At 35.7% G+C, this 24,264-nt stretch overlaps 3 protein-coding genes and 1 long non-coding RNA gene across 10 annotated transcripts in view; 2 read left to right on the top strand and 2 right to left on the bottom strand.

Annotated features, from left to right (window-relative positions):
- The window catches only part of LOC127519764 (uncharacterized), a 7,475-nt gene extending 2,323 nt beyond the window's left edge, over positions 1–5,152 (top strand). Inside the window, exons 3-9 of one of the 5 annotated variants that reach the window (XM_051907301.1) lie at positions 91–412; positions 504–623; positions 1,497–1,805; positions 1,958–2,267; positions 2,357–2,668; positions 3,890–4,195; positions 4,563–5,152. In XM_051907301.1, the coding sequence (XP_051763261.1) occupies positions 220–412; positions 504–623; positions 1,497–1,805; positions 1,958–2,267; positions 2,357–2,426 (1,002 nt within the window). In that variant the 5' untranslated portion in view covers positions 91–219 and the 3' untranslated portion in view covers positions 2,427–2,668; positions 3,890–4,195; positions 4,563–5,152. Of the gene's footprint in view, positions 1–90; positions 1,806–1,957; positions 2,270–2,356; positions 2,669–3,889; positions 4,196–4,562 lie in introns of all 5 variants that reach the window. The other 4 variants (XM_051907298.1, XM_051907297.1, XM_051907299.1 and 1 more) reach the window with 4 other exon arrangements.
- Positions 1–9,959, bottom strand: part of LOC127519847 (elastase-1-like) — a 19,436-nt gene extending 9,477 nt beyond the window's left edge. Inside the window, exons 1-8 of one of the 2 annotated variants that reach the window (XM_051907507.1) lie at positions 9,814–9,959; positions 9,568–9,659; positions 8,827–8,927; positions 7,728–7,853; positions 6,587–6,723; positions 6,368–6,510; positions 6,114–6,263; positions 5,874–5,982 (exon numbers count right to left, since the gene is read on the bottom strand). In XM_051907507.1, the coding sequence (XP_051763467.1) occupies positions 5,971–5,982; positions 6,114–6,263; positions 6,368–6,510; positions 6,587–6,723; positions 7,728–7,853; positions 8,827–8,927; positions 9,568–9,659; positions 9,814–9,892 (840 nt within the window). In that variant the 5' untranslated portion in view covers positions 9,893–9,959 and the 3' untranslated portion in view covers positions 5,874–5,970. Of the gene's footprint in view, positions 1–5,873; positions 5,983–6,113; positions 6,264–6,367; positions 6,511–6,586; positions 6,724–7,727; positions 7,854–8,826; positions 8,928–9,567; positions 9,660–9,813 lie in introns of those variants that run through there. The other variant, XM_051907508.1, reaches the window with a different exon arrangement.
- Positions 5,874–20,106, bottom strand: LOC127519846 (elastase-1-like). Of its 2 annotated transcripts, none has more exons than XM_051907506.1 (8): positions 19,936–20,106; positions 19,691–19,782; positions 19,100–19,200; positions 16,962–17,087; positions 15,631–15,767; positions 15,412–15,554; positions 15,158–15,307; positions 5,874–5,982 (listed from the first exon to the last, which is right to left on the bottom strand). In XM_051907506.1, exons 1-8 carry the CDS (start codon positions 20,012–20,014, stop codon positions 5,971–5,973), a joined length of 840 nt encoding a protein of 279 aa, XP_051763466.1. In that variant the 5' UTR covers positions 20,015–20,106; the 3' UTR covers positions 5,874–5,970. The 2 variants fall into 2 exon arrangements, with proteins under 2 accessions (XP_051763466.1, XP_051763465.1); XM_051907505.1 differs by lacking the exon at positions 5,874–5,982 and adding an exon at positions 14,920–15,028 and having other exon boundaries at positions 19,936–20,104.
- Positions 19,942–24,264, top strand: part of LOC127519909 (uncharacterized) — a 6,757-nt gene continuing 2,434 nt past the window's right edge. Inside the window, exons 1-2 of the long non-coding RNA XR_007931961.1 lie at positions 19,942–20,085; positions 21,486–21,530. This is a non-coding gene — a long non-coding RNA (uncharacterized LOC127519909). The remainder of the gene's footprint in view (positions 20,086–21,485; positions 21,531–24,264) is intronic.

The following is a 24,264-nucleotide window of genomic DNA, read 5'->3' as shown; positions in this document are numbered from 1 at the left end:
AGTGGGCCTCCAGGAGCAGGGTTGAAGACCTCTGATATAGGTTATTTTACTTTTAAAAATGTCACATAACTGTTCCTGTTTGTTTTCCAGATGTGATCTTTGCAGGGTTAGAAAACAAGAAAAAAGGAGATTCTGTTACTCTACAAACTGGCTGTTTCTGATTCACAGAAACATGATTTAATACAGTGGACATTTGGACCTACGAATCCAGACACTCTTATGGCTGAAATGAACATAAAGATTCATGAAATTAAGTACAGTCCTGATGAGAGATATAGAGAGAGACTACGTCTGGATCATCAGACGGGATCTCTGACCATCAGAGACCTCAGACCCGCAGACGCTGGTGTTTATCAACTACAGATCTCCAACAGTAAAGAGACTCTCTACAAGAGATTCAATGTTTTTGTTGGTAAGTAGTGCACGTTAAATCATACTAAATGAGTATTTCCCTCAAAATTTAATCACATATGCAATTTACTTGCATCAATGACTGTCTTCAGCCATTCCAGATCCGGGTCTGTCCGCTGGTTATATTGTGCTGATTTGTGTTTGTGTCCTGCTGCCTGTGGCTGCAGCTCTGGGTTTGATTTACTACAAGTTCAGATACTCTAAACAGAAAGGTAAGTGTTATCTACAGCTAATATAGCGAAAGGAATAGACCTATATAAGGGTATAAGGGCCCTATCATATACTTGGCGTAAAAAAAAAAAACACAAGTGTTTTTTGCTAGTTTCAGCCCGATACAGTTATCATTTTCACGTCCTGCACCACGTTGTTTAAATAACAAATCCGCTTGCAAATTCTGCCATGTAAATAGCGAATCCGCCATGGTGCGAGCACAACTGGCTTTTAAAGGGAATGGGAGACGAGACTCTGGTTGGTTTATTGCACGTTACACCCAAAACACACCCATGACTCATTAAGAGACTAGGGACAACCCTTTTAGACCATGTGCCGGGCACGCCGACCATTTTTCCCATCGTTAAACTAGCAAAAGTTGATTTGGACACGCCCTAAGTGCACTTGCGCCGTGCGCTTTAGACCATGCGCTTAAATAGTTAAATAGGCCATCATTAAAATAGGCCCCTAAAAGTTAATTTCATTTGCATTATTATGTTTTCATCTATTGAGCAACTATGTAGCTTTAAAGAATCATGCAGTAGGTCTTAAGAAAAACAGGAATTTACTATAGCTGAAAAGCAGTCTGAAATTCTTGTTCTTAAGATACAATAAAGTTCTAGAATCCTATATATGTTTAAAAGTTACTTTTAAAATAAGTTGAAAACCAACAGCAAAAAGAACATCTCTTTCTTTTTAGAACAGCCCTTTCATTAGGAATGCACTTTAAAGTGCTACTTATGTAGGCAGCTCACTAGCTGATTTTTTTTTTTTTTTTGTGAATTTATTTACAGTAGTACACAAAATTTTGAAATTTTGACTACCTGAACAATGAAACATCTGTTAAAACAATTTATACCTTGGTGTTGAGACAGAAAAGAAAACGGTGTCAGTGACGGAAGGAAATTCTGTCACGCTGAAAACTGGTGCAACTGAAATCCAGAGAGATGATGAAGTATTCTGGAAGTTTGGACCGCAAGACATGATCATCGCTCAAATCCACAAAAAGGGTGGTAACATTTCGTACACCGAGGATGAGCAGTTCAAAGACAAACTGCAGCTGGACCAGCAGACAGGAGATCTGACCATCAGCGACATCAGGATCCGAATCTCTGGAGATTATCATCTACAGATCACCAGCAGCAAAGAGACCAAAACAAAGAGATTCAAGGTTATTGTACGAGGTGCGTGGCTCAAATACTTCAAATACCCTACAGTATTGACTTTAAACGTGTTCATTTATTCATTTTAAACTTCTATAAAGGGGTCTAATGTGGGTTTTGAGTTGTTCATCTGCAAGTTAGCAAACATGTTTCTGTTTCTTTATGAAATGAAGTGGACACACTGAAATTCACGGAGGGAGAGTCTGTCCATCTGCAGACCGGTATTACTGAAATTCAGAAAGAGGATCTGATTCTGTGGAAGTTTGAACCTAAAAATGCCCTCATTGCCAAAGTTGATGGGCAAACCAATGAGACCAGCGTCTATGATGTTGATGACGAAAGATTCAGAGACAGACTGGAGCTGGACCGTCGAACTGGAGACCTCACCATCACAAACACCAAAAGCACCGACTCTGGAGTTTACGAAGTACAGATCAAGAGCAGCAATACAGTTTCATACAAGAAATTCAATGTTCTTGTCTGGTGTGAGTAGCTCAAGATAATCACTATATTGATAATCTGGTTCACATGCACATTTACATGTTTCTTCTATATGTTTCTCTCACTGTCAGTGAATACGCTGAAGCATACAGTTGGAGATTCTGTGATTCTACAAACTGGAGTTACCGAACTGAAGAATGATGATCGGATACTGTGGAAGTTTAGCGATAAAGCCACTTTTATAGCTGAACTCAACAGAGCCACCAATCAGACCTTGTTCTATGAAGGTCCTGATGGGAGATTCAGAGACCGATTGCAGATAAACCAGCGAACTGGAGATCTGACCATCAGGAATATCAGCAGAGCACATTCAGACGTTTATACATTACAAATCACCAGAGGCAAAAAGATCACATGCAAGAGATTCATGGTGATTGCCCACGGTGAGTAACGCAATCATATTTAGCACTGTTTTGATGCTTTTAATGTTCTTGACACAGATTATTAATAGTTAAAAAGACACAAACATCTGAAAAAGACCAGCCTGATCTTATAGGAAAATGTAGCTACAAGGTAGCAATTTTGTATGAATTTGTATAATGTGAATCTTACAACAAAATATGATTATTAGAAAAAAGGTACACTCCATCCCTTAACACTTGGGTGTATGCAGATTGCACCAAATAGGCTATAATTTAATTTGGTGGATAAAGCAAAGAAAACGAGACCGGCAGGAACACGATACCTTTTGCATTGTGAATTATTTTTCCCCTCTTTACCTTTCTTTACTCAAATTATAGCATTAAAAAGGTGGATTTACACAAACATCAGACTTTTTAACTCAGGAAAGAGGTGGTAAGAATTCACACAGAAATCTTGTGAAAAGAAAAAAAATGTTGGCTGAAATGTCATCCCAGCTAACGGAACGTTCTCAGAACGTTCTGTGAAGGTTCTCTCAAAGTTATGAACAAACGTTCTTCCAGTAACGTTAATAGAATGTTATTCAAAGTTGTCTGGTCTTTAAAAATGTTCGCAAAACGTTGACATAAAAACATTATTTATACATCGTTCATGGATTTTTTTTTTTTTTTCTCTCAAACGTTTTAGTTGGATGTTCATCTATCATTGTTTTTTTTTGTTGTTGTTGTTGTTTCTTTTAAATGTTACTACTTGTTTCAGAATGTTTAGAGAAACGTTCCCATAATGTTTGCAAAATTCTAAAATGGAATATTCACTTAACCAAGAGTTTTTGTTTTTTTAAAACAGTTAAAAAACTGGACATTCTGAACGTTCAGAGAAAATTCAGAAATAATGTTTCCATAACTTAATGGGAATATTAGCAAAACATTCATTTCACTATCTTATTTCTATGTGTATGTTTTTGCTTTACTTACTGTACTTACTTACTTGGGTATTTTGTTATCTGGGATGACCATGGCACAGTCTAGAAACACTGGTTTTGATCATCGAGGTTTGCTTTAATAAATAGTTCAACACTGAAATGTCGGTCCAAATCCAAACCAGTATTAGTTTATGTGGGTCCAACTCAGAAATCCATCACAATATTGAGTTTTCAATTGAGTTTCAATGTTACCGTGGCAGTCAGATCACCTGTTATAATGTCCATGTTTTTCTCTTTTATGTGGTGCCGGGACAAAATAAAGAGAAGACTGTGTCAGCGACGGAGGGAGATTCGGTCACGCTATACAATGATACTGAAATACAAGATGATGATCTGATACTGTGGTTGTTTGGAGCTGAAGACAGACTCATAGCTAAAAGAGAAATGAATAAAAGTGCCTGTGCATATTATGGTACTGAAGGGAAACTCAAAAACATGCTCAATCTGAATCATCAAACTGGATCTCTGATCATAAAAAACAGCACAACTGAACATGCTGGAGTTTATAAACTACTGATCATCAGCAGCCGAGAGACTAAATACAAGAGATATAAAGTTACAATCCATGGTGAGTAACACAGTGGTCTCATTTACTTTGGCTCTGTGAACAGATGCTCTAAAATGAACATATTGCAGTAAATTAAAATGCACTTAAATTGTTCTAGTTTAAAGTTGATGTAACTCTTTTAGTGTTAAAATAATGTATCTTTTCTCAGCTTTACATGTAGAGACTGCTATAAGTATGTTCAAGGGTTCATTTTCTCAGTTTTCTTTTAAATTTCTCACTTCTTTGTGGTTTGACACTCACTGTATTATTTTGAGTGTTTTTGATCAGGTAGAAATGCTTGATTTTCAAACACAGTTATCGGTTATACATTAACACTTAATAAAGCTGTGACATCAACCTTTTCAACATATTCTTTGTTTTCTTACAGAGAGAGAAAGAAATACAGACGAAGGGGATGAGCAGGAGGGGATACGCTTAATTAATATATTAAACCCTCAACAGTAATATAACTGCGAATTTTGGCACATTTTGTATGATATTATGTAAACAATTTCAGAGAATTTATTATTTTTGGTGCTTGTGAACAAAACTTAATGTGATCATAACGGAACTTGGTTCAATTGGTTCATCTATATATATTTTTATGTTATATATTTATGAATTTATTTTACTACAATCCTTAACTTGTTAGCGTATGGACCTTATGTGTACTGTATTGCAGTGATTTGTTACTGTGTGTTTGTCACATGATCACGTCACATGAACTCTCTGTTTGCTTTTCTGTCACGTGTTCCTTTGTTTGAGTTTCCCGCCACTATCAGTTACCATGGACATTAATCACATTCATCACAGCTGTTCGTTATTTCTCTTAATCAGTCAGTGTATTTAAGTTCCTGTTTGTTTTCAGTTCTTTGTTGGGTCTCGTTTATGGATGCAATGTGTTGGTGTTTGCTCTGCTCTGCTCTGGATTCTGTGTTTCTCCCTGTGGATTATCAAGTAAAGACTTGTTTTACTTTACTCTACCTCGTCGTGTGTTTGCTCAACCACCATTATGTAACAGAAGACCCGACCGAAACAGTTGCGGCGTGATTTGTCGTCAGTGTTTTGTTTCGTTTGTTCCGTGTTTTTGGTGAGTTCGTGTGTTTTTTTTTTTTTTTTTTTTTTTTTTTTTTTTTTTTTCTGCACTATGGACTCTTTTTGGTCAGTTCAACTGATTTGCCTTGAGCAGAAGGACCGCTCCATCGAGGCACATCTAGAGGATTTCCTCCGTCTTGTGCCATCTACTACTTTCCCGGACAGCAGCCTCTGCAGCTTTCTATATGCCGGCCTGAACAACGCCACCAAAGTGCTGCTGTCTCATCTAAAAAGCAACATTTTTGTGAACTCATTAACTAAAATTAGATTTTTTTTTTTTTTTACATCAATACAGTGGACACCATATTTTCATTGTTATTGGTTGATCAGAGACCAATCAGTGACCAGGCATTACTCATATTATAAAAACATTAAATTTTATTGATTTAAATTGAAAACCATGTGATGTCCATTCCAATGACCGCAAGGTCTGAAGGGGTTAATATGTCTGCACCATTACATATGAACAAGTTCCCCTTTTTTTTAAAAAAAAAAAAACAAAAAACCTTCAAATAGATAGGTACTCTACTAAATGTATTTGTTTTTGGTCAAACTGGATTAAACGAGGACACAATCTTTAAAATGATTCAAAAGCAGCCCAAGATTAGATGTAAAGTTTATTGTAAGTATTTTTGGCCATTGCAGATGTTAAACGTTGGTAAATGGAGGATGTTTGTCTTTCATCTTCTCAGTTTTTCCGCTTATCCAATGATCTGAAATGAACAAAATGGCACAAGAAATATGAAATGAAAACAGAGTACTATAAGATACAGTCATGATGACATTTATTGTTTGTTGGTTCCTAATGTAAAGTTTATTATAATGACAATATGATTGCACTTACGCCACTAATCCAGCTGCTGTAGGCAGACACACGAGTGAAGACTGTTGGCTTCTGGTAGACATTACAACCCGATGATGACACAAAGCTGGTCACACCATGGACGACGTACTGACCGCTCACCTGGCAGTTCAGAGGACCACCAGAGTCACCCTAAAACAACACAACAGGAGCCAAAATGAGACATTTTCCTGCAGTATGAAATAACTTCTCACAGGAAACAGTTCATGATCTGTTTGACAGTCAGTCTTTCTCACCTGGCATCCAGACAAGCTGCCGCCACCAGCGCACACCATGGTGTTCTTCACGGTGCTTCCCCACCAGTCGCTACGAGAGCAGGTACTGTAGTCCACCACGGGCAGGTAGGCCTGTTTCAGCTGAGCGGAGAGAGACCCACCAGCTGCACGAGAGACAGGAATCATCAGTACATGTAAATGATTTCCGGAAACATCAAAGCTATTTGAAGTTAAACTGACTCTGAGTGCGGCCCCAGCCGGTGATGTAACAGACGTTGTTGTGGGGCAGAACCTGTCCAGAGGGTGGAAGGGTGGCCAGCTTCACATATGAGTTCAGAGTGGCTTCAGAGGACAGACGCAGAAGAGCGATATCATATCTGGAAAACAAAGAACAGGCATCACAGTCTACACGGTGCATTTCATTTCTCATGCTAGGGGGTGCTATAACTTTAGAAGATTTTTGATGCGATCATGTTGATGTAAGTCCAGGTCATGTATGAAATTTATGTCAAAAACTCAATACAGTCAAGTATGCTGTTTAGATATTATGTGTAATTGTAGATATTGTTGTATGTGAAGCATTAAAGTTAAATGTGTAATTGTTGATATATGATGTGTTTGATGTCATTACTGCAAAATATTAAAATAAATAAATAAAAATATGGTGGTCTGACTGAACTTATAATTTTACCTGTTTATTACTATTATCTTCAATCTTCCGCTAATAAAAAAAGGTCCATTACAATGCAGAAAACAAATCTCTGCAATAATATGTAATTACACTACTAAGTGTGTTTTCACTACAATCAGAAACTGATATGCTATCTAAAAATCTAACTCAGAGATTGGGCTCTAAATGAGTTTGGTGATTCAGATCAAATAATGATTATGTGAAAACATAACCAACACCACCTGATTATATTTCGTCTTCACTTGTCTGGCTGTTACAACTCAGTTACAGCAGCCAAACTAAATGTAACATTAAAAAATCAAGGGTCAAAAGGCCAACGAAAGCAAACACTGATCTCCATGATGGTGACATAAAATTGTGATTTTCTCCTTTGGTGATTCTGCTTGTTAACATCAGATTTCTTCAATAATGGTCAATCATCAGTCAATTAATCACTTAATTATCTCATTAACTTTAACACTGCTTCAGTGTTCATTTAACACTCTTATTTTAACACTTTAACACTCTTGAGTGTGATCTCACATATACTCTCAGGAGAGTTAAATTAACACTGGAGTATTTGCTGTGTAGAACTATTGATAGAGTCGAGTTTGTTGTTTTAAAAGTTATAGGCCCTACTAGTATTTGTTGATATAGTCGTGTATATGTTGTGTATAATTGTCGCCACTGTCATGTATGTTATATACACACCCAGAAGCCAAACTGTTGCTATTCCAGTTGGGGTGGATGTACACTTGACTGACGCTCATGTACTGCTCGCGACCTTCGTGGGTGTAGATGTCATGGTCGCCCAGGACAACACGCCAAGTTCTCGAGCTGCACAGGAAACACGTTCAGAAAAACATAGGTATGGAGTCAGTGAACACTTTTTAAAAATCTATTACATCCTGCATTGACGCTGTCTTGACGGCGTGAAATTTCCATTGACTTGTCAATTCTGATTAAAGGTGAAAAACTGACAAAATTAGAAGAGTTTTGATTGTTAACAGCTGTCTAAATCCATTGTATGACTACAACCAAAAAATGTTTTGCAAACACATTGAAAGTGAATTACATCTGCCACCAGAGGGCGAACTGCGACAGCCGTATGTAACAGACGCACTTCAGATCAAGTATAGACCTTATTCACAGCAGCGCCATCTTTGATTTTTAACGGGTATGAAAGCGAGGCTGTGAGGGATAGGGTGACCAGACGTCCCTGTTTTACGGGGACAGTCCCGTTTTTTTGTGTTCTGTCCCCGGAAATGTCCCCGTTTTACAGCTCGTTCAAAACAACCCTCAAATACATTGCAAAAATGCCCGACCAACATACAGCAGCCTGCTGGTTATCGTATCAATCATGTAGTGATCATATTCACCAATAGAGGGGGCTGTGCAGCTACAATGCTATACTTGGTCGCGCGCATGCACTGCTACTTCATGAAGAATGTAACCTGGACCAGAGCAGAGCAGAGTGTCATTATTATCAATTATAAAAGACATCATACCTGTCACCCTCAGGCTGCAGCCAGCCCCTATTGGGTCAATGTGTCTCTGCAGGACAGTAATGGCAGTTACCAGATCAGTGGGCGAGGCCGTAAACGGAGGGGCGCTTTCGACATTGTTACTTAATTGGCCCACGTCACAGTGACAGTAGAGTTTAGGGGTGGGGTCAAGTAAAGCACATAGAAACGCCCACAAATGTAGAAACGCCCACTTGTTCTGCAGACTCCTCACACTCCTTCAGATTCATACTCAATGTTTGTGTTGTTTCTTAAGCATTTAGATACAAAAAAAGTGGATTCATTACGTGTCAACGCAGTGGGCAGCGGTCATCACCCAATTCCTTCTGACAAGAGACCCACCACAGGTGTGATAGTAGCTGCCGCCAGACAGATACTGGAGAGAGATCTGAGACAGAGACGGTGATTTAGTTAGAACTTGAAAATCTGAGAGAAAAAAGAAATTGTGGAAGCATTACAATATGAGTGGTATTTTAAACTTAATGTGCCGATTGGACTGTATTGATGTTGGAAAATCCAGTTAAAACCAGCTTTAAGTTTTACTTGGTATAAGCTGTTTTTTATGGCCATTATTGTGGAGCTGAGGTCAACTTTCTTTGTAGACCATCATCTTGGTTGATCTTGTTAGTGATACTCCAACAAACCTTCTACCATATTTATTAAATAGCTTGACCATCTTAAGCACACGTACATCACAAAGATGTCTATTTGATGTCTGCATTTAGTCATGTTTTGCATTTTTAGTGTTTGCTCATCTGTAAAATGTCTCTAAGACATTTCCTGTCAGATGTTAAATAAACATTTAGAAAACGTCTTTAAGATGTTTGTGTTTTAGAATGCAAAACTGCTTTTTCTAAGATGTTAATCAGATGTTTGTACACAACAGATGTTTTCCATATTAAGCAGACCAGACGTACCTGTGCTATCTGGGAAGCTGGTACAACCATGCCCATTTAATTGTGGAAAACCACTAGAAAAGCTTAGTTATTGAGATTTAAAAGGATTTCAATAGAGTAAAAATGTCGTACCTGCCAGGGCCAGGAGTTGGGACTTGCCACCTCTCCACCCACAACCCTCTCCTCAATGGCCTGATCCTCTATATATCTGGGCTCAGCCAGCGCTGGACACAAAAATGCATTTAGACATACTAGGATTGTAGTAATTTAGAATTTTGAGTCCATATACACTTAGTTTTTTTATGCAATTGTTAACTTGGCAAAATCTAAGCCAAATGCAAGTGTGTTTTTCTCAACAGAAAGAGAGAGGCATCTTACCCAGGGCGGCCAGCACACTCAACAACAAGATCCTCAGCATGTCTGCAGTCTGTCTGGTCTTTCTGCGCTCTTCCATCATTCATATATATGCCTGCAGAAGTTCACAGCGCTGTACAGAACAGGTGTTTGACTCACAGCTGATGCCCACAGGTGTGTGAATCCCACAGATATCATCACTGCCAAGGCCAATGTCCCAGTTGCAGAATAAACTAGTTTATCTAGTTTGACACAAATGCTTGACCAGCATTAGCTAGGAGTTAGTTCAATTCAGCATCTCACCTGATATAAAGTTCATGTATGGTTTAATGTGCATTTCTACATGTCATGAATTATATAAAATTTAATTGATTTCATTTTATTTTTATTCATTAATATAATTATCTTTTTAGTAATAATAATTAATATTATTAATATATAGATTAGTATTTGCTAATTTAATTAAAATGTATTCATTTATTTATATATATTTTGTCAACATCAAGATATTAATTTAACATTTATGTGAAACTGTAAGGAAAGTGTATATTTTAAGTAAGTTTTTAAAAGTACAAAATTCCAAATATATACAAAAACAAATCTACTATACAAATATAAACATTGCATGCATAATAATTATTAAAGAATTTTAAAAAACGCTGTTTTGATCGTGTAGTTTTAGATGCAGCTTCTCACAATACAAGAAATATTTCATGTCAGCTATTTTTTTATTTACATAAAGTATATTAAAACAAACAAAAATGATAAAAATTAAAAGACTAAAATTGTACATTATCACCACTATGAAACTACAGCAAGAGTTCTAACAATCAGTTAAAAATATTTTTTTAAACAACATGCACAAAAAAACAGCTGCAGAATTATTTAGACACAGATATCAAAACTCAGCACATCAATCTCAACAATGGTGGCAAAAAAAAAAGAACCATTTATGCTACAGTGCATGCTGGGAGTTTTGTACTATGCTGGCACCCAGCATGCATTGCGACATTAAACTTTTGAATGTCACCATTGCTGAAATTCATATTCTGATTGTTGATGTCTCTGCTGTCTAAGTTATGTAAAAGGTCAAAATATTTTATGCGCTATATGACTTCAATATTCTTCTATGTAACTGATTACTGAAACGTTGCTGGTTCTTATGCTGTTGAATCACAGACATAGTATAATTAAACATAAAATACCCATTAAATCAAAGACTACACAGAAACAGATCTGTGAATTAAACGAGCCCAAGATGATTACAGCATCATCACAACAGACAAAAAAACCTGATCAACTTCATGTTGGTTTTTTCTTGCCATAACAAATGTGTTTTATAAACACTCAGTTATAAAAGCCAGAGAAAGCTAATGTTAAAGAGTCAAGAGCCCAACTAAAGCAAACACTGGTCACCATGATGGTGACTGCAAACTTCAATACATTTTTATTTTCAATAAAACACCAACATCCAAATCTGTTAGTTCTCAACAAGAACTTCTGTACATGTATGAAAGAAATAATGTCAAACTGGTTTGTAAACTGGTTTCACACTCAGTGTGGCTGAAGTCAGTTGTAGTTCTTGTGTTTCTGCTCGTCTTTTTTTCTGGTCTTGTTTCTCTGTCCTTCAGTGATTCTGCTTATCAGGTGTTCATCAGTGTCTGAATTCACTCACTTCTTTTCATTCACTTCGTTCTATATTAGTAAACTAATGTAGGGAATAGTGAATGAGGGTATAGGGTGTGATTTAGAACACAGCCTCTGAGTGTTGACTTTGAGCGATGTTAACTCACAGTATATTCCTGTAGGCTACTTTCTCAAAAATGACAAATATTACCCAGAATGCATTGTTTTCTACAGTATATAACTGTTTCAATGGAAAATGGTTTGTTACTGTCAGAATTTGGCTGTTTTACAGCAAGGTTTAACAGTGTAAATGAGTGTAGTTGAAATTAATACAAACCTGATTCCAAAAAAGTTGGGACACTGTACAAATTGTGAATAAAAATGGAATGCAATAATTTACAAATCTCATAAACTTATATTTTATTCACAATAGAATATAGATAACATATCAAATGTTGAAAGTGAGACATTTTGAAATGTCATGCCAAATATTGGCTCATTTTGGATTTCATGAGAGCTACACATTCCAAAAAAATTGGTACAGGTAGCAATAAGAGGCCGGAAAAGTTAAATGTACATATAAGAAACAGCTGGAGGACCAATTTGCAACTTATTAGGTCAATTGGCAACATGATTGGGTATAAAAAGAGCCTCTCAGAGTGGCAGTGTCTCTCAGAAGTCAAGATGGGCAGAAGATCACCAATTCCCAAAATGCTGTGGCGAAAAATAGTGGAGCAATATCAGAAAGGAGTTTCTCAGAGAAAAACTGCAAAGAGTTTGAAGTTATCATCATCTACAGTGCATAATATCATCCAAAGATTCAGAGAATCTGGAACAATCTCTGTGCGTAAGGGTCAAGGCCGGAAAACCATACTGGATGCCCGTGATCTTCGGGCCCTTAGACGGCACTGCATCACATACAGGATGTGATTCTCAGTTTTCTTTTAAATTTCTCACTTCTTTGTGGTTTGACACTCACTGTATTATTTTGAGTGTTTTTGATCAGGTAGAAATGCTTGATTTTCAAACACAGTTATCGGTTATACATTAACACTTAATAAAGCTGTGACATAAACCTTTTCAACATATTCTTTGTTTTCTTACAGAGAGAGAAATAAATACAGACGAAGGGGATGAGCAGGAGGGGATACGCTTAATTAATATATTAAACCCTCAACAGTAATATAACTGTGAATTTTGGCACATTTTGTATGATATTATGTAAACAATTTCAGAGAATTTATTATTGACTGTTATTTTTGGTGCTTGTGAACAAAACTTAATGTGATCATAACTGAACTTGATTCAACTGGTTCATCTATAGTATATACAGGTGCTGGTCATATAATTAGAATATCGTGAACAAGTTCATTTTTTTATTGTAAATTATTTTAAAAAATGAAACTTTCATATATTCTAGATTCCCTACATGTAAAGTAAAACATTTCAAAAGTTTTTTTTTTTTTTAATTTGTTGATTAGAGCGTACAGCTAATGAAAGTCCAAAATCCAGTATCTCAAAATATTAGAATATTTACATTTGAGTTTCATTAAATGACCATCCCTACAGTATAAATTCCGGGTATCTTTTGTTCTTTGAAACCACACTAATGGGAAAGACTGCTGACTTGGCAATGGTCCAGGAGACAATCATTGACAACCTCTACAAAAAGAGTAAGTCACTGAAGGTCATTACTGAATGGGGTGGCTGTTTACAGAGTGATGTATCAAAGCATATTAAATGCAAAGTTGACTGGAAGGAAGAAATTGGGTAGGCAAAGGTGCACAAGCAACAGGGATGACCGCAAGCTTGAGAATACTGTCAAGTAAAGCCGATTCAAACACTTGGGAGAGCTTCACAATGAGTAGAATGAAGCCGGAGTCAGCGCATCAAGAGTCACCACACTCAGACATCTTCAGGAAAAGGACTACCAAGCCACTTCTGAACCAGAGACAACGTCAGAAGCATCTTACCTGGGCTAAGGAGAAAAAGAACTGGACAGTGAACAGTGGTCGAAAATCCTCTTTTCAGATAAAAGTAAATTTTGCATTTCATGTTGAAATCATGGTCCCAGAGTCTGAAGGAAGACTGGAGAGGCACAGAATCCAAGCTGCTTGAAGTCTAGTGTGAAGTTTCTGAAGTCAGTAATGATTTGGGGGGGGCCGTGACATCTGCTGGTGTTGGTCCATTGTGTTTTATCAAGTGCAAAGTCAATGCAGCCATCTTCCAGGAGATTCTGGAGCACTTTATGCTTCCATCTGCTGACAAGCTTTATGGAGATGCTGATTTCCTTTTCCAGCAGGACTTTAGCACCTGCCCACAGTGCAAAAACCACTTCCAAGTGGTTTGCTGACCATGATATTACTGTGCTTTATTGGCCAGCCAATATGCCTGACCTGAATCTATGGGATATTTTCAAGAGAAAGATGAGAAACAGTCGATCCAACAATATACAGATGATCTGAAGGCTCAATAGTGCCTCAGCAGTGCCACAGGCTGATCACTTCCATGCCACACTTCACTGATGCAGTAATTTGTGCTAGGAGCAAGTCATTTGCTGTAATATGTCCTGCCGATCAAGTATTGAGTGCACAAAAGAACATACTTTAAAGAACTTGAACTTTTCTGTTTTGCAAATCCATTTTTTGATTGATCTTAGGAAATATTCTAATATTTTGAAATACTGGATTTTGGACTTTCATGAGCTGTACGCTCTAATCATCAAAATTAAAAAAAAAAACTTTTGAAATGTTTTACTTTACATGTGGGGAATCTAGAATATATGAAAGTTTCATTTTTAAAAATAATTTATAATAAAAAAATGAACTTTTTGATGATATTCTAATTATATGACCAGCACCTGTATATATTTGTTATATATTTATGAATTTATGGACCTTATATGTACTGTATTGCAGTGATTTGTTACTGTGTGTTTTGTGTTAGACATTCTCATTTGCAAGCAATTTGGATAAAATTATCTGCTTAATTAATAAATGTTCATATAAGATGTAGTATACTACTGCTTATATACATCATATAAGATGTAGATATACTGCTGGTATTAATATCTGAGGTTGAAACATTTCCCAGCGCAGATTTCACTCGTGTTGAAGTTGTTCACGCGTATTTTCCTTACTGACCAACAGAAAGCCGCTTGGCTTAAAAGTGACTTCGGTTCAAGCTTTGTTTAATGTACACTATTGACAATGGACCTTTTTGCCCATGAAATTTCAGAGTCTATTGTAGTGATGTAAAAAAAAAAATGGTTTTTTTTTGATTGGTTGATCAGAGACCAATCAGTGACCAGGCATTACTCATATTATAAAAACATTACATTTTATTGATTTAAATTAAAAACCATGTGATATGAACAAGTTCCCCTTAAAAAAAAAAAATTAAACTTCAAATAGATAGGTACTCTACTAAATGTATTTATTGTTTTTGATCAAACTGGATTAAACGAGGACACAATCTTTAAAATGATTCAAAAGCAGCCCAAGATTAGATGTAAAGTTTATTGTAAGTATTTTTGGCCATTGCAGATGTTAAACGTTGGTAAATGGAGGATGTTTGTCTTCCAACTTCTCAGTTGTTTTGCTTATCCAATGATCTGAAATGAACAAAATGGCACAATAAATTTAAAATGAAAACAGTATTATAAGATACAGTCATGATGATATTTATTGTTTGTTAGTTCCTTATGTAAAGTTTATTATAATGACAATATGATTGCACTTACGCTACTAATCCAGCTGCTGTAGGCAGACACACGAGTGAAGACTGTTGGCTTCTGGTAGGTATTGCAACCCAATGATGACACAAAGCTGGTCACTCCATGGACAACGTACTGACCGCTCACCTGGCAGTTCAGAGGACCACCAGAGTCACCCTAAAACAACACAACAGGAACCAAAATGAGACATTTTCCTGCAGTATGAAATAACTTCTCACAGGAAACAGTTCATGATCTGTTTGACAGTCAGTCTTTCTCACATTGCATCCAGACAAGCTGCCGCCACCAGCGCACACCATGGTGTTCTTCACGGTGCTTCCCCACCAGTCGCTACGAGAGCAGGTACTGTAGTCCACCACGGGCAGGTAGGCCTGTTTCAGCTGAGCAGAGAGAGACCCACCAGCTGCACGAGAGACAGGAATCATCAGTACATGTAAATGATTTCCGGAAACATCAAAGCTATTTGAAGTTAAACTGACTCTGAGTGCGGCCCCAGCCGGTGATGTAACAGACGTTGTTGTGGGGCAGAACCTGTCCAGAGGGTGGAAGGGTGGCCAGCTTCACATATGAGTTCAGAGTGGCTTCAGAGGACAGACGCAGAAGAGCGATATCATATCTGGAAAACAAAGAACAGGCATCACAGTCTACAACGCGCATTTCATTTCTCATACTAGGGGGCGCTATAACTTTAGAAGATTTTTGATACCATCATGGATGTTGTGTTGATGAAAGTCCAGTTAAAACTCAATACAGTAAAGTATGCTGCTTAGATATAATGTGTAATTGTAGATATTGTTGTACGTGAAGCATTAAAGTTAAATGCATAATTGTTGATATATGATGTGTTTGAAAAATATTAAAATATTATACTTTAGTTATACTATTACTAAAGTCCTCTAAGTGGATTTTTACTACAATCAAAAACTGATATGCAAGATTGCGCTTGCTTATAACCCGACGGATAACCCGAAGGTTGCAGGTTCGAGTCTCAGAACAGGTGTTGTGCCGAATTTCGACCCCCTGCCAGATTATCACCCCCCTAGTATTGGTAGGTTTAGGAGTAGGTGTGGGGGAGGGGTTAGGATTGGGGGAGGGGTTAGGATTAAGGGTGGGGTTAAGATCAGGTAGCGACTTCAAAGAGGGGGGTAATAATTTGTCAGGGGGTCAAAATTCGGCACCGGCAGTAAATGTAGGTGGGGGAGTGAATGAACAGGCTCTCTTCCACTCTCATTACCCACAAATGAGGTGACCTTGAGCAAGGCACCTAACCCCCAATCGCTCCTGCCGCTGTGTGTGTGCACTAGGACGGGTGAAATCCAGAGCACAAATTCCGAGTATGGGACACCATACTTGGCCACACGTCACTTTCACTTTCACTTTCACTATTTGAAATGAGAATGCGCGACTCCGCGGAATGATACGAAAGATAGGAAAATAGCGCCGGTCAGTTACCTGAATCAGCGGAGTAATATAAAACGTTGCTATGGGTGACGGGGTGACAGTTATTATTACAAAATCTCTGAGAGCTAAATGCTGCGATTGATCAATCACAATCAAGCATTTCAGAGAGCGTGTGTTGTGCTGTGTTAAAGGTAGCCTATTTACTTTTTATATTTGTGTTGTATATGTGTAATTGGCTTGGCAATATAGTATTGTTGTTTGTGTTTCGTTAAAGTTATAACTGTTGATACAGTCGAGTTTGTTGTGTTAAAAGTTATAGGCCTTACGAGTATTTGTCCATATAGTCGTGTATATATATTGTGTATAACTGTCGCCACAGTCGTGTATGTTGTGTATGTTATATACACACCCAGCAGCCACACTGTTGCTGTTCCAGCCGGAGTGGATGTACACTTGACTGACGCTCATGTACTGCTCGCGACCTTCATGGGTGTAGATGTCATGGTCGCCCAGGACAACACGCCAAGTCCTCGAGCTGCACAGGAAACAAGTTGAGAAAAACATAGGTGTAGAGTCAGGAACAAGTGAACACTTTTTAAAAATCTGTTACATCCTGCATTGACACTGTCTTTCAATTGACTTGTCAATTCTGATTAAAGGTGAAAAACTGACAAAATTAGAAGAATTTTGATTGTTAACAGCTGTCTAAATCCATTGTACGACTACAACCAAAAAATGTTTTGCAAACACATTGAAAGTGAATTACATCCGCCACCAGAGGGCGAACTGCGACAGTCGTCTGTAACAGGCGCGCTTCAGATCAAGTATAGACCTGATTCACAGCAGCGCCATCTTTGATTTTTAACGGGAATGAAAGCGAGGCTGTGAGGGATACATCCATGTACATCTCTTTAGTGGGTTGTACTGTTATTTAATGTGTTTTTGAATCGTTCTGCATATGAAACTGCAAAAATATCTTTCCAAGAAACTATAAGAAAAAAAAGTACTCTAGACAACATGAGCTGTGGAAAATTAGTGATCTAGGAGCTTTATACACCCACATGAAAAAAATACTATAGTAATTTATAGTAAATACTATAGTGGTTTTGAACCATACTATAGTAAAGTACTTTAATTATTTTTTTGTGGTAATTCTCTATTTGCTGTGGTAGTATAACAACTATAGTAATATAAAATTTCTTTACTCAATACTGTACTAAGTTTTCTACAACTATAGGGTATATTATACTACAATACACTACAGTTTACTGTAGTAAAAACTAAAGTATACTACAGTATTACAGTTTATCAGTTCACTATAGTTAATACTACAGTATAGCATTCATTAACAAAGTGTTGTAAATACTATAATATATACAGTAAACTACAATTTACTATAGTATGGTTCAAAAACACTATAGTATTTACTATAAATTACTATAGTATTTTTTTTTATGTGGGCATCTTTTTAAAGCATATGCCACTGAAAACTCTGTAAGTCTATAGAGATAGAGCGACACGCGTCATAATCTGAAAACCACGCCCACCGGGGGGAAAACAATCCAATCGTCTCCATTGACTTTGTATAGCGTAATGCTGCCTCCTTGCACACACACACAATTCTGACTAATAGCAAAAAACAGAACAATGTCTAAAAGATGCTATGTGACAAGGTGTACAGCAAACAAGCTAAAAAACCCAGAACCAAAAACACATAAGTTTTAAGCTGTCAACCCCAAAAACAAGCGTTTAAGGACACAAAAGTGGATACAGGCAATTGAGACATATATTACACTGAGAACTATGTCCACTGGAGGGGAACGTAATCGGCGACAGGAAATATAATATATAAAACTGACATTTGGATACTTGACTTAATGGTGACAAAATGTTTACTGCACACGTAGGCTGTCAGGATCCCACAATATACCCATTCTTCCTGCTGATGCTTCACGTCTTATGGCCTGTATCCACTTTTGTCTCCTTAAAGGCTGGCTTTTACGGTTCAGTAGTTTATAAAAACTTAGTTCTGGGTTTTTTAGCTTGTTTTCTGTACACCTTGTCACATAGCAGCTTTTAGACATTGTTCTGTTTTTTGTTATAAGTCAGAAATGACAAGGAGGCAGCCTCATGCAATACAAAGTCAATGGAGATGGTTGGATTGTTTCCCCCCCGGTGTGTGTGTGGCCAAAATCCGCTCCATCTCTATCACTCACAACCTCACTTTCTTACCTGTCATGGCACTGCTCTGAATAAGGTCAATAGGTCTCTGCAGGACAGTAATGGGAGTTACCAGATCAGTGGGGCGAGGCCATAACGGAGGGGTGTTTTCGACTTCGTTACCTGATTGGCCCACGTCACAGTCACAGTAGAGTTTAGGGGTGGGGTCAAGTAAAGCACATCATTTCATTGCATGATTTAGAAACACCCACCAGTTTACAAATGCCTATTTTTGTTTTGCAGACACCTCAAACTCCTTCAGATTAATGTGATTTGTCTCAATGTTTGTGTTGTTTCTTAACCATTTAGATACAGAAAAATCATTACGTGTCAACGCAGTGGGCGGCGGTCAACACCCAATTCCTTCTGATCAGAGTCCCACCACAGGTGTGATAGTAGCTGCCGCCAGACAGATACTGGAGAGAGATCTGAGACAGAGACGGTGATTTAGTTAGAACTTAAAAAAAAAAATGGAAGAAACATTTCAGTATGAGTGGTATTTTCAAACTTAACGGGCCAACAAACCTTCTACCATATTTATAAATAGCTTGACCATCTTAACCCTGATAGCACACGTACATCACGGAGACATCTACTTGATGTCTGCATTTACATCTGTAAGATGTGTATTTTTGCTCATCTGTAAAAGTTTCCTGTCAGATGTTAAATAGACATTTAGAAAACGTCTTTAAGATGTTTTTAGAATGCAAAACTGCTTTTTCTAAGATGTTAATCAGAAGTTTGTACACAACAGATGTTTTCCAGATTAAGCGATCTTTAGCAGACGTCTTAGAGACGTATGTGTGCTATCTAGGAAGCTGGTACAAACATGCCCATTTAATTGTGGAAAACCACCAAAAAAGCTTAGTTATTGAGATTTAAAAGAATTTCAATTGAGTTATTGTTAAAATGTCATACCTGCCAGGGCCAGGAGTTGGGACTTGCCACCTCTCCACCCACAACCCTCTCCTCAATGGCCTGATCCTCTAAATATCTAGGCTCAGCCAGCGCTGGACACATAAATGCATTTAGACATACTAGGATTGTAGTAATTTAGAATTTTGAGTCCATATAGACTCAGTTTTTTATGCAGTTGTTAACTTGGCAAAATCTAAGCCAAATGCAAGTGTGTTTTTCTCAACAGAAAAAGAGAAGCATCTTACCCAGGGCGGCCAGCACACTCAACAACAAGATCCTCAGCATGTTTGCAGTCTGTCTGGTCTTTCTGCACTCTTCCATCATCCATATATATGCCCGCAGAAGTTCACAGCGCTGTACAGAACAGGTGTTTGACTCACAGCTGATGCCCACAGGTGTGTGAATCCCACAGATATCATCACTGCCAAGGCCAATGTCCCAGTTGCAGAATAAACTTGTTTTTTCATCTAGTTTGACACAAATGCTTGACCAGCATTAGCTTCGAGTTAGTTCAGGTCAGCATCTCACCTGATATAAAGTTCATTTTTTATTTAAATTCAGCAAAAAATAGAAATTTAATTGATTTAATTTTATTTTATTTTTATTCATTAATATAATTATCTTTTTAATCATAATAATTAATATTAAAATATATAGATTAGTATTTGCTAATTTGATTAAAATGTATTCATTTATTTATATATATTTTGTCAACATCAAGATATTAATTTAACATTTATGTGAAACTATAAGGAAAGAGTATATTTTAAGTATTTAAGTTTTTAAAAGTACAAAATGCCAAATATATACAAAAACAAATCTACTATACAAATATAAACATTGCATGCATAATAATTATTAAAGAATTTTTTTAAAAAAAAGTGTCGTGTAGTTTTAGATGCAGCTTGTCACAATACAGGAAGTATTTCATGTCAGCTATTTTTTTATTTATATAAAGTATATTAAAACAAGCAAAAATGATAAAAAAAAATATTTATAAAACAATAATTATTTTTTTGTAATGTGTATTTTTGTATATTTTATAGAAATTTTTATTATGTAGCTTGGAACTGTTTTAAATAATTAATAAGAAAATCTACAAAAGCTGTTTAAGTGAACTAGTTTTATTGAACTAGCGCTGTGAATTTCTGCTGACAGATCTGTTCTTTTGTGAATGTAGGGAGTGTGTTTGCAAGTTCAGTGCTGATATTGATAAGGAAACTGTGAACTCAGCATGATAAGACTTATATTTGGCATTTCCAGGAGTTTTGTCACAAATGTCACCTGTAGGAGAGGAACGAGGCGTTATGAACTTTAAATGGTCACATATAAGATCTCTTTTGCAAGATTTCTGTGCTCTTTACCAAACTTTAAACACATTTACAGAGATTCTGTGATTTGCTCTTCTTCTTGCACTCTTGAACATGTCACTCTATCAGTGCTGAGCTGCTGTGAACAGGATTGATCCTGCTGTCACAGTAACTTCATCTGCTCTGTGGAGTACTGCAACAGTTTTCCTGTTGAACACTAGAGGGAGGCAGCGCACAGCATACTGAAACCTTCAGACTGAACTTACTCTTCTAGAAACATCCATTGGTGTCACTCAGAGTCTTCTGTTAACTTTTTTTCTTTTCCATGTAGTAACAAACCTAGATAGATCTAGTATTCAGGTAATCTATTCGCTACACTCTGATAGTGTGTTTTTGAGTTGCTGACCACCGCTGACCTCAATGTGATGACGTGACCTTTCACCTACGACTAAAACATTTATTCTTCTCACCTCCTCCTCTCAAAGGTCACATGCTGGTCACTGAAGTGCCTTCAAGGAGCATCTGATCAGGTCAGAATTGTTTATCTTGTTTTCTCTTATTTTTGTAGATCTGTAGCATTTTCCAAGATCATAGACTTGAATGAATAAATATTAATGTGACACACACACACACACACACACACACACACATACACACACACACACACACACACACACACACACCCACACACACACACACACACATACATAATATGACATAGATTCTTCTATGGATTTTTCTATAGATAATGTTAATTCATTATATGTAAATTTGTATAATGTTTAAATAGATTTGTATTTGTACATAATTGTGAGTAAACAAAATTTCTAAATTTTATAAAATGTTATATTATATATTTTTTTATATTTAAGTATATTACATATAATATTTAAATATATAATTTTATTATATTTTACATATATATAATGTATTTAATAATATTTAATGTAATAATATATACATAATTGTGTATAAATATAACTATGTAAATATATATATATTAGTTATATATATATTCATGTAGTTATTGTATTAGTTTATTATATATATATGACAGATTCTATATATTTTTCTATAGATAATGTAAATTCATATGTAAATTTGTATAATGTTTAAATAGATTTGTATTTCATTTAAAAATATATACATAATTGTGCATAAATATAATTTTTATGCAATTACAAAATTTCTAAATTTACGAAATATATATATATATAAAATTTTATATAATATTAATTTAAATATATGTATATTTAAATATATCGTTTTATTATATATATATATTATATATATAATGTATTTAATAATATTTCATGTAATAATTTATACATAATTGTGTATAAATATAACTTTTATACAATTATAAAATTTTATGTAGCTAATTTTATATATATTTTGTATTATTATTATTATATAGATATATAATTTACTATATTTTATTATATATATATTCGTTTATATATACATAAATATAACTCATGTAGTTATTCTATTTGTTTATTATATATTCTGTTTATATATATATGTATATATACAGTACAATATGTGTGTGTGTGTGTGTGTGTGTATATATATTATCATGAATATATGATACAAATTATAACTGTAACAATGATTTTTTTAAGAGCCTGACTCAAGACTGCTTCAACACATGACACTCTCTCGTCGTTTCTTGTGAACTCTTTGACATTGGCCTTGACTTTGGTTGTAGGTTTATTCAGTTCATTCCCAGCTCATTCTTCAGCCCAGAGCTCATAATAACTTCTTCACACCACTTCACGATGCAAACAGCGGCCGTCCAAACTTGTGATCGCTCGCACAAAAGACCTGAGCACAATAGAAACAGCAAATCACCTTTTATGCTGTCACTAATTAAAGCAGAAGTCATTAAAGCGTCTGCGTTTGGATTATTCTCTTATCAGAGTCCATTAGAAAGATAGCCGTCCTGACTGGTAATTGAGCCGGCGCTGATGCCGACATCAGGGCCTCTGGGCTGAGAGCAGGAGCGTCCCGTCCGCAGCTCCACCGCTTCACACGGGCTCCGGTCTCATCATCCGTCGCTCTCACGGCACCTCTGAGAGTCAAACGTGCGGATCAGATGGGGAGGATGCTTTAATTAAAGATGTTTGTTCATGATAGAATGTCATCTCTTAATGAAGGGAGGATTTGAGCTCCCGTAAATGAGTTTGTGAGGTTTGAAAGTTAATGACTTGTGCAGATGAAATTCATGGGGGGCGTTCAGAACATTTCCAAGAGTTTTCCATGTACGGAGAATAAAAAGAGTCAAGATTTAGTGAGAACTTTGTTTCACATCAGACCCCAAGAAGTTGGAGTAAATGAAGGAAAACACTGTGCACACTATGAGAAACATCATGTTCAGATGTGGTTCTGAAACTGGTGGAATTGAGATGATATTTTATTAGTTTATTAGTATTTTATTAGTCTCTTTGGTTTGTCTGCTGAAACATTTATAGCTAAAACGCTAAAAAGCTAAAAATAAAAGTGTTTTTAGAGGGCAGATGATTTGCTGTAGATTTGCTGTAAAATTCATGAATGTCTTTTTGCAGAGAGCTTCAAACCAGCGGTGAAAATGTGCTTTTACTTTAAACTTTATATAAAAGTTTATCAAAATAAAGATTATGCCAGTTAATTTTATATTTATTTATATATTTATTTATACATTTATTATCAAAACTTTTAATAATTATTTTTTATTAATAATTACTATAATAATTAAATGCATCATTAAATATTAAATATTTTGTATATATTTTTGCTATATGTATATATATATGTTTAAGAAGATGGAAATATATATGCTTTTTATTTATATATTGATTATAAATTTGTTTTGATAATTTATTTTTATATTATAAAATTACATGTATTTTATTTAACATTTATTATTGAATATTAAATTTAAAGTTGTTGAGTTTAATATTTTAATAAAAATATTTTTATGCAACACTTATTTTATAAAATTAAATGTATGATTTATTAATAAATATTAAATTACATTTATTTATTTATTTATTAAATCTTTAAAGTAAAACATATTTATTTGTATATATGTGTGTGTGTGTGTGTGTGTTTAAGAAGATGGAAATATTTATATGCCTTTTATTTATATAATGATTATAAATTCGTTTTGATAGTTTATTTTTATATTATAAAATGAAATGTATATTATTAAACATTTATTATTGAATATTAAGTTTAAAGTTGTTGATTTTAATATTTTAATAATATTATATTATGAAAATA

Source organism: Ctenopharyngodon idella, chromosome 10 (assembly GCF_019924925.1).
Source record: "Ctenopharyngodon idella isolate HZGC_01 chromosome 10, HZGC01, whole genome shotgun sequence".
NCBI lineage: Eukaryota > Metazoa > Chordata > Actinopteri > Cypriniformes > Xenocyprididae > Ctenopharyngodon > Ctenopharyngodon idella.
The sequence above is the reverse complement of the archived record's forward strand: the minus strand, read 5'-3'. Positions and strand labels throughout refer to the sequence as shown.

Excerpts from the sequence above, each read along its gene's own strand:
- LOC127519846 (XM_051907506.1), bottom strand. The coding sequence starts at position 20,014 with ATGATGGAAGAGTGCAGAAAGACCAGACAGACTGCAAACATGCTGAGG. Across the intron at positions 19,201-19,690 it reads CCAACTCCTGGCCCTGGCAG|ATCTCTCTCCAGTATCTGTC; the intron begins GTATGACATTTT and ends TCTCTGTCTCAG. Across the intron at positions 15,308-15,411 it reads GCAGCTTGTCTGGATGCAAT|GGTGACTCTGGTGGTCCTCT; the intron begins GTGAGAAAGACT and ends GTGTTGTTTTAG.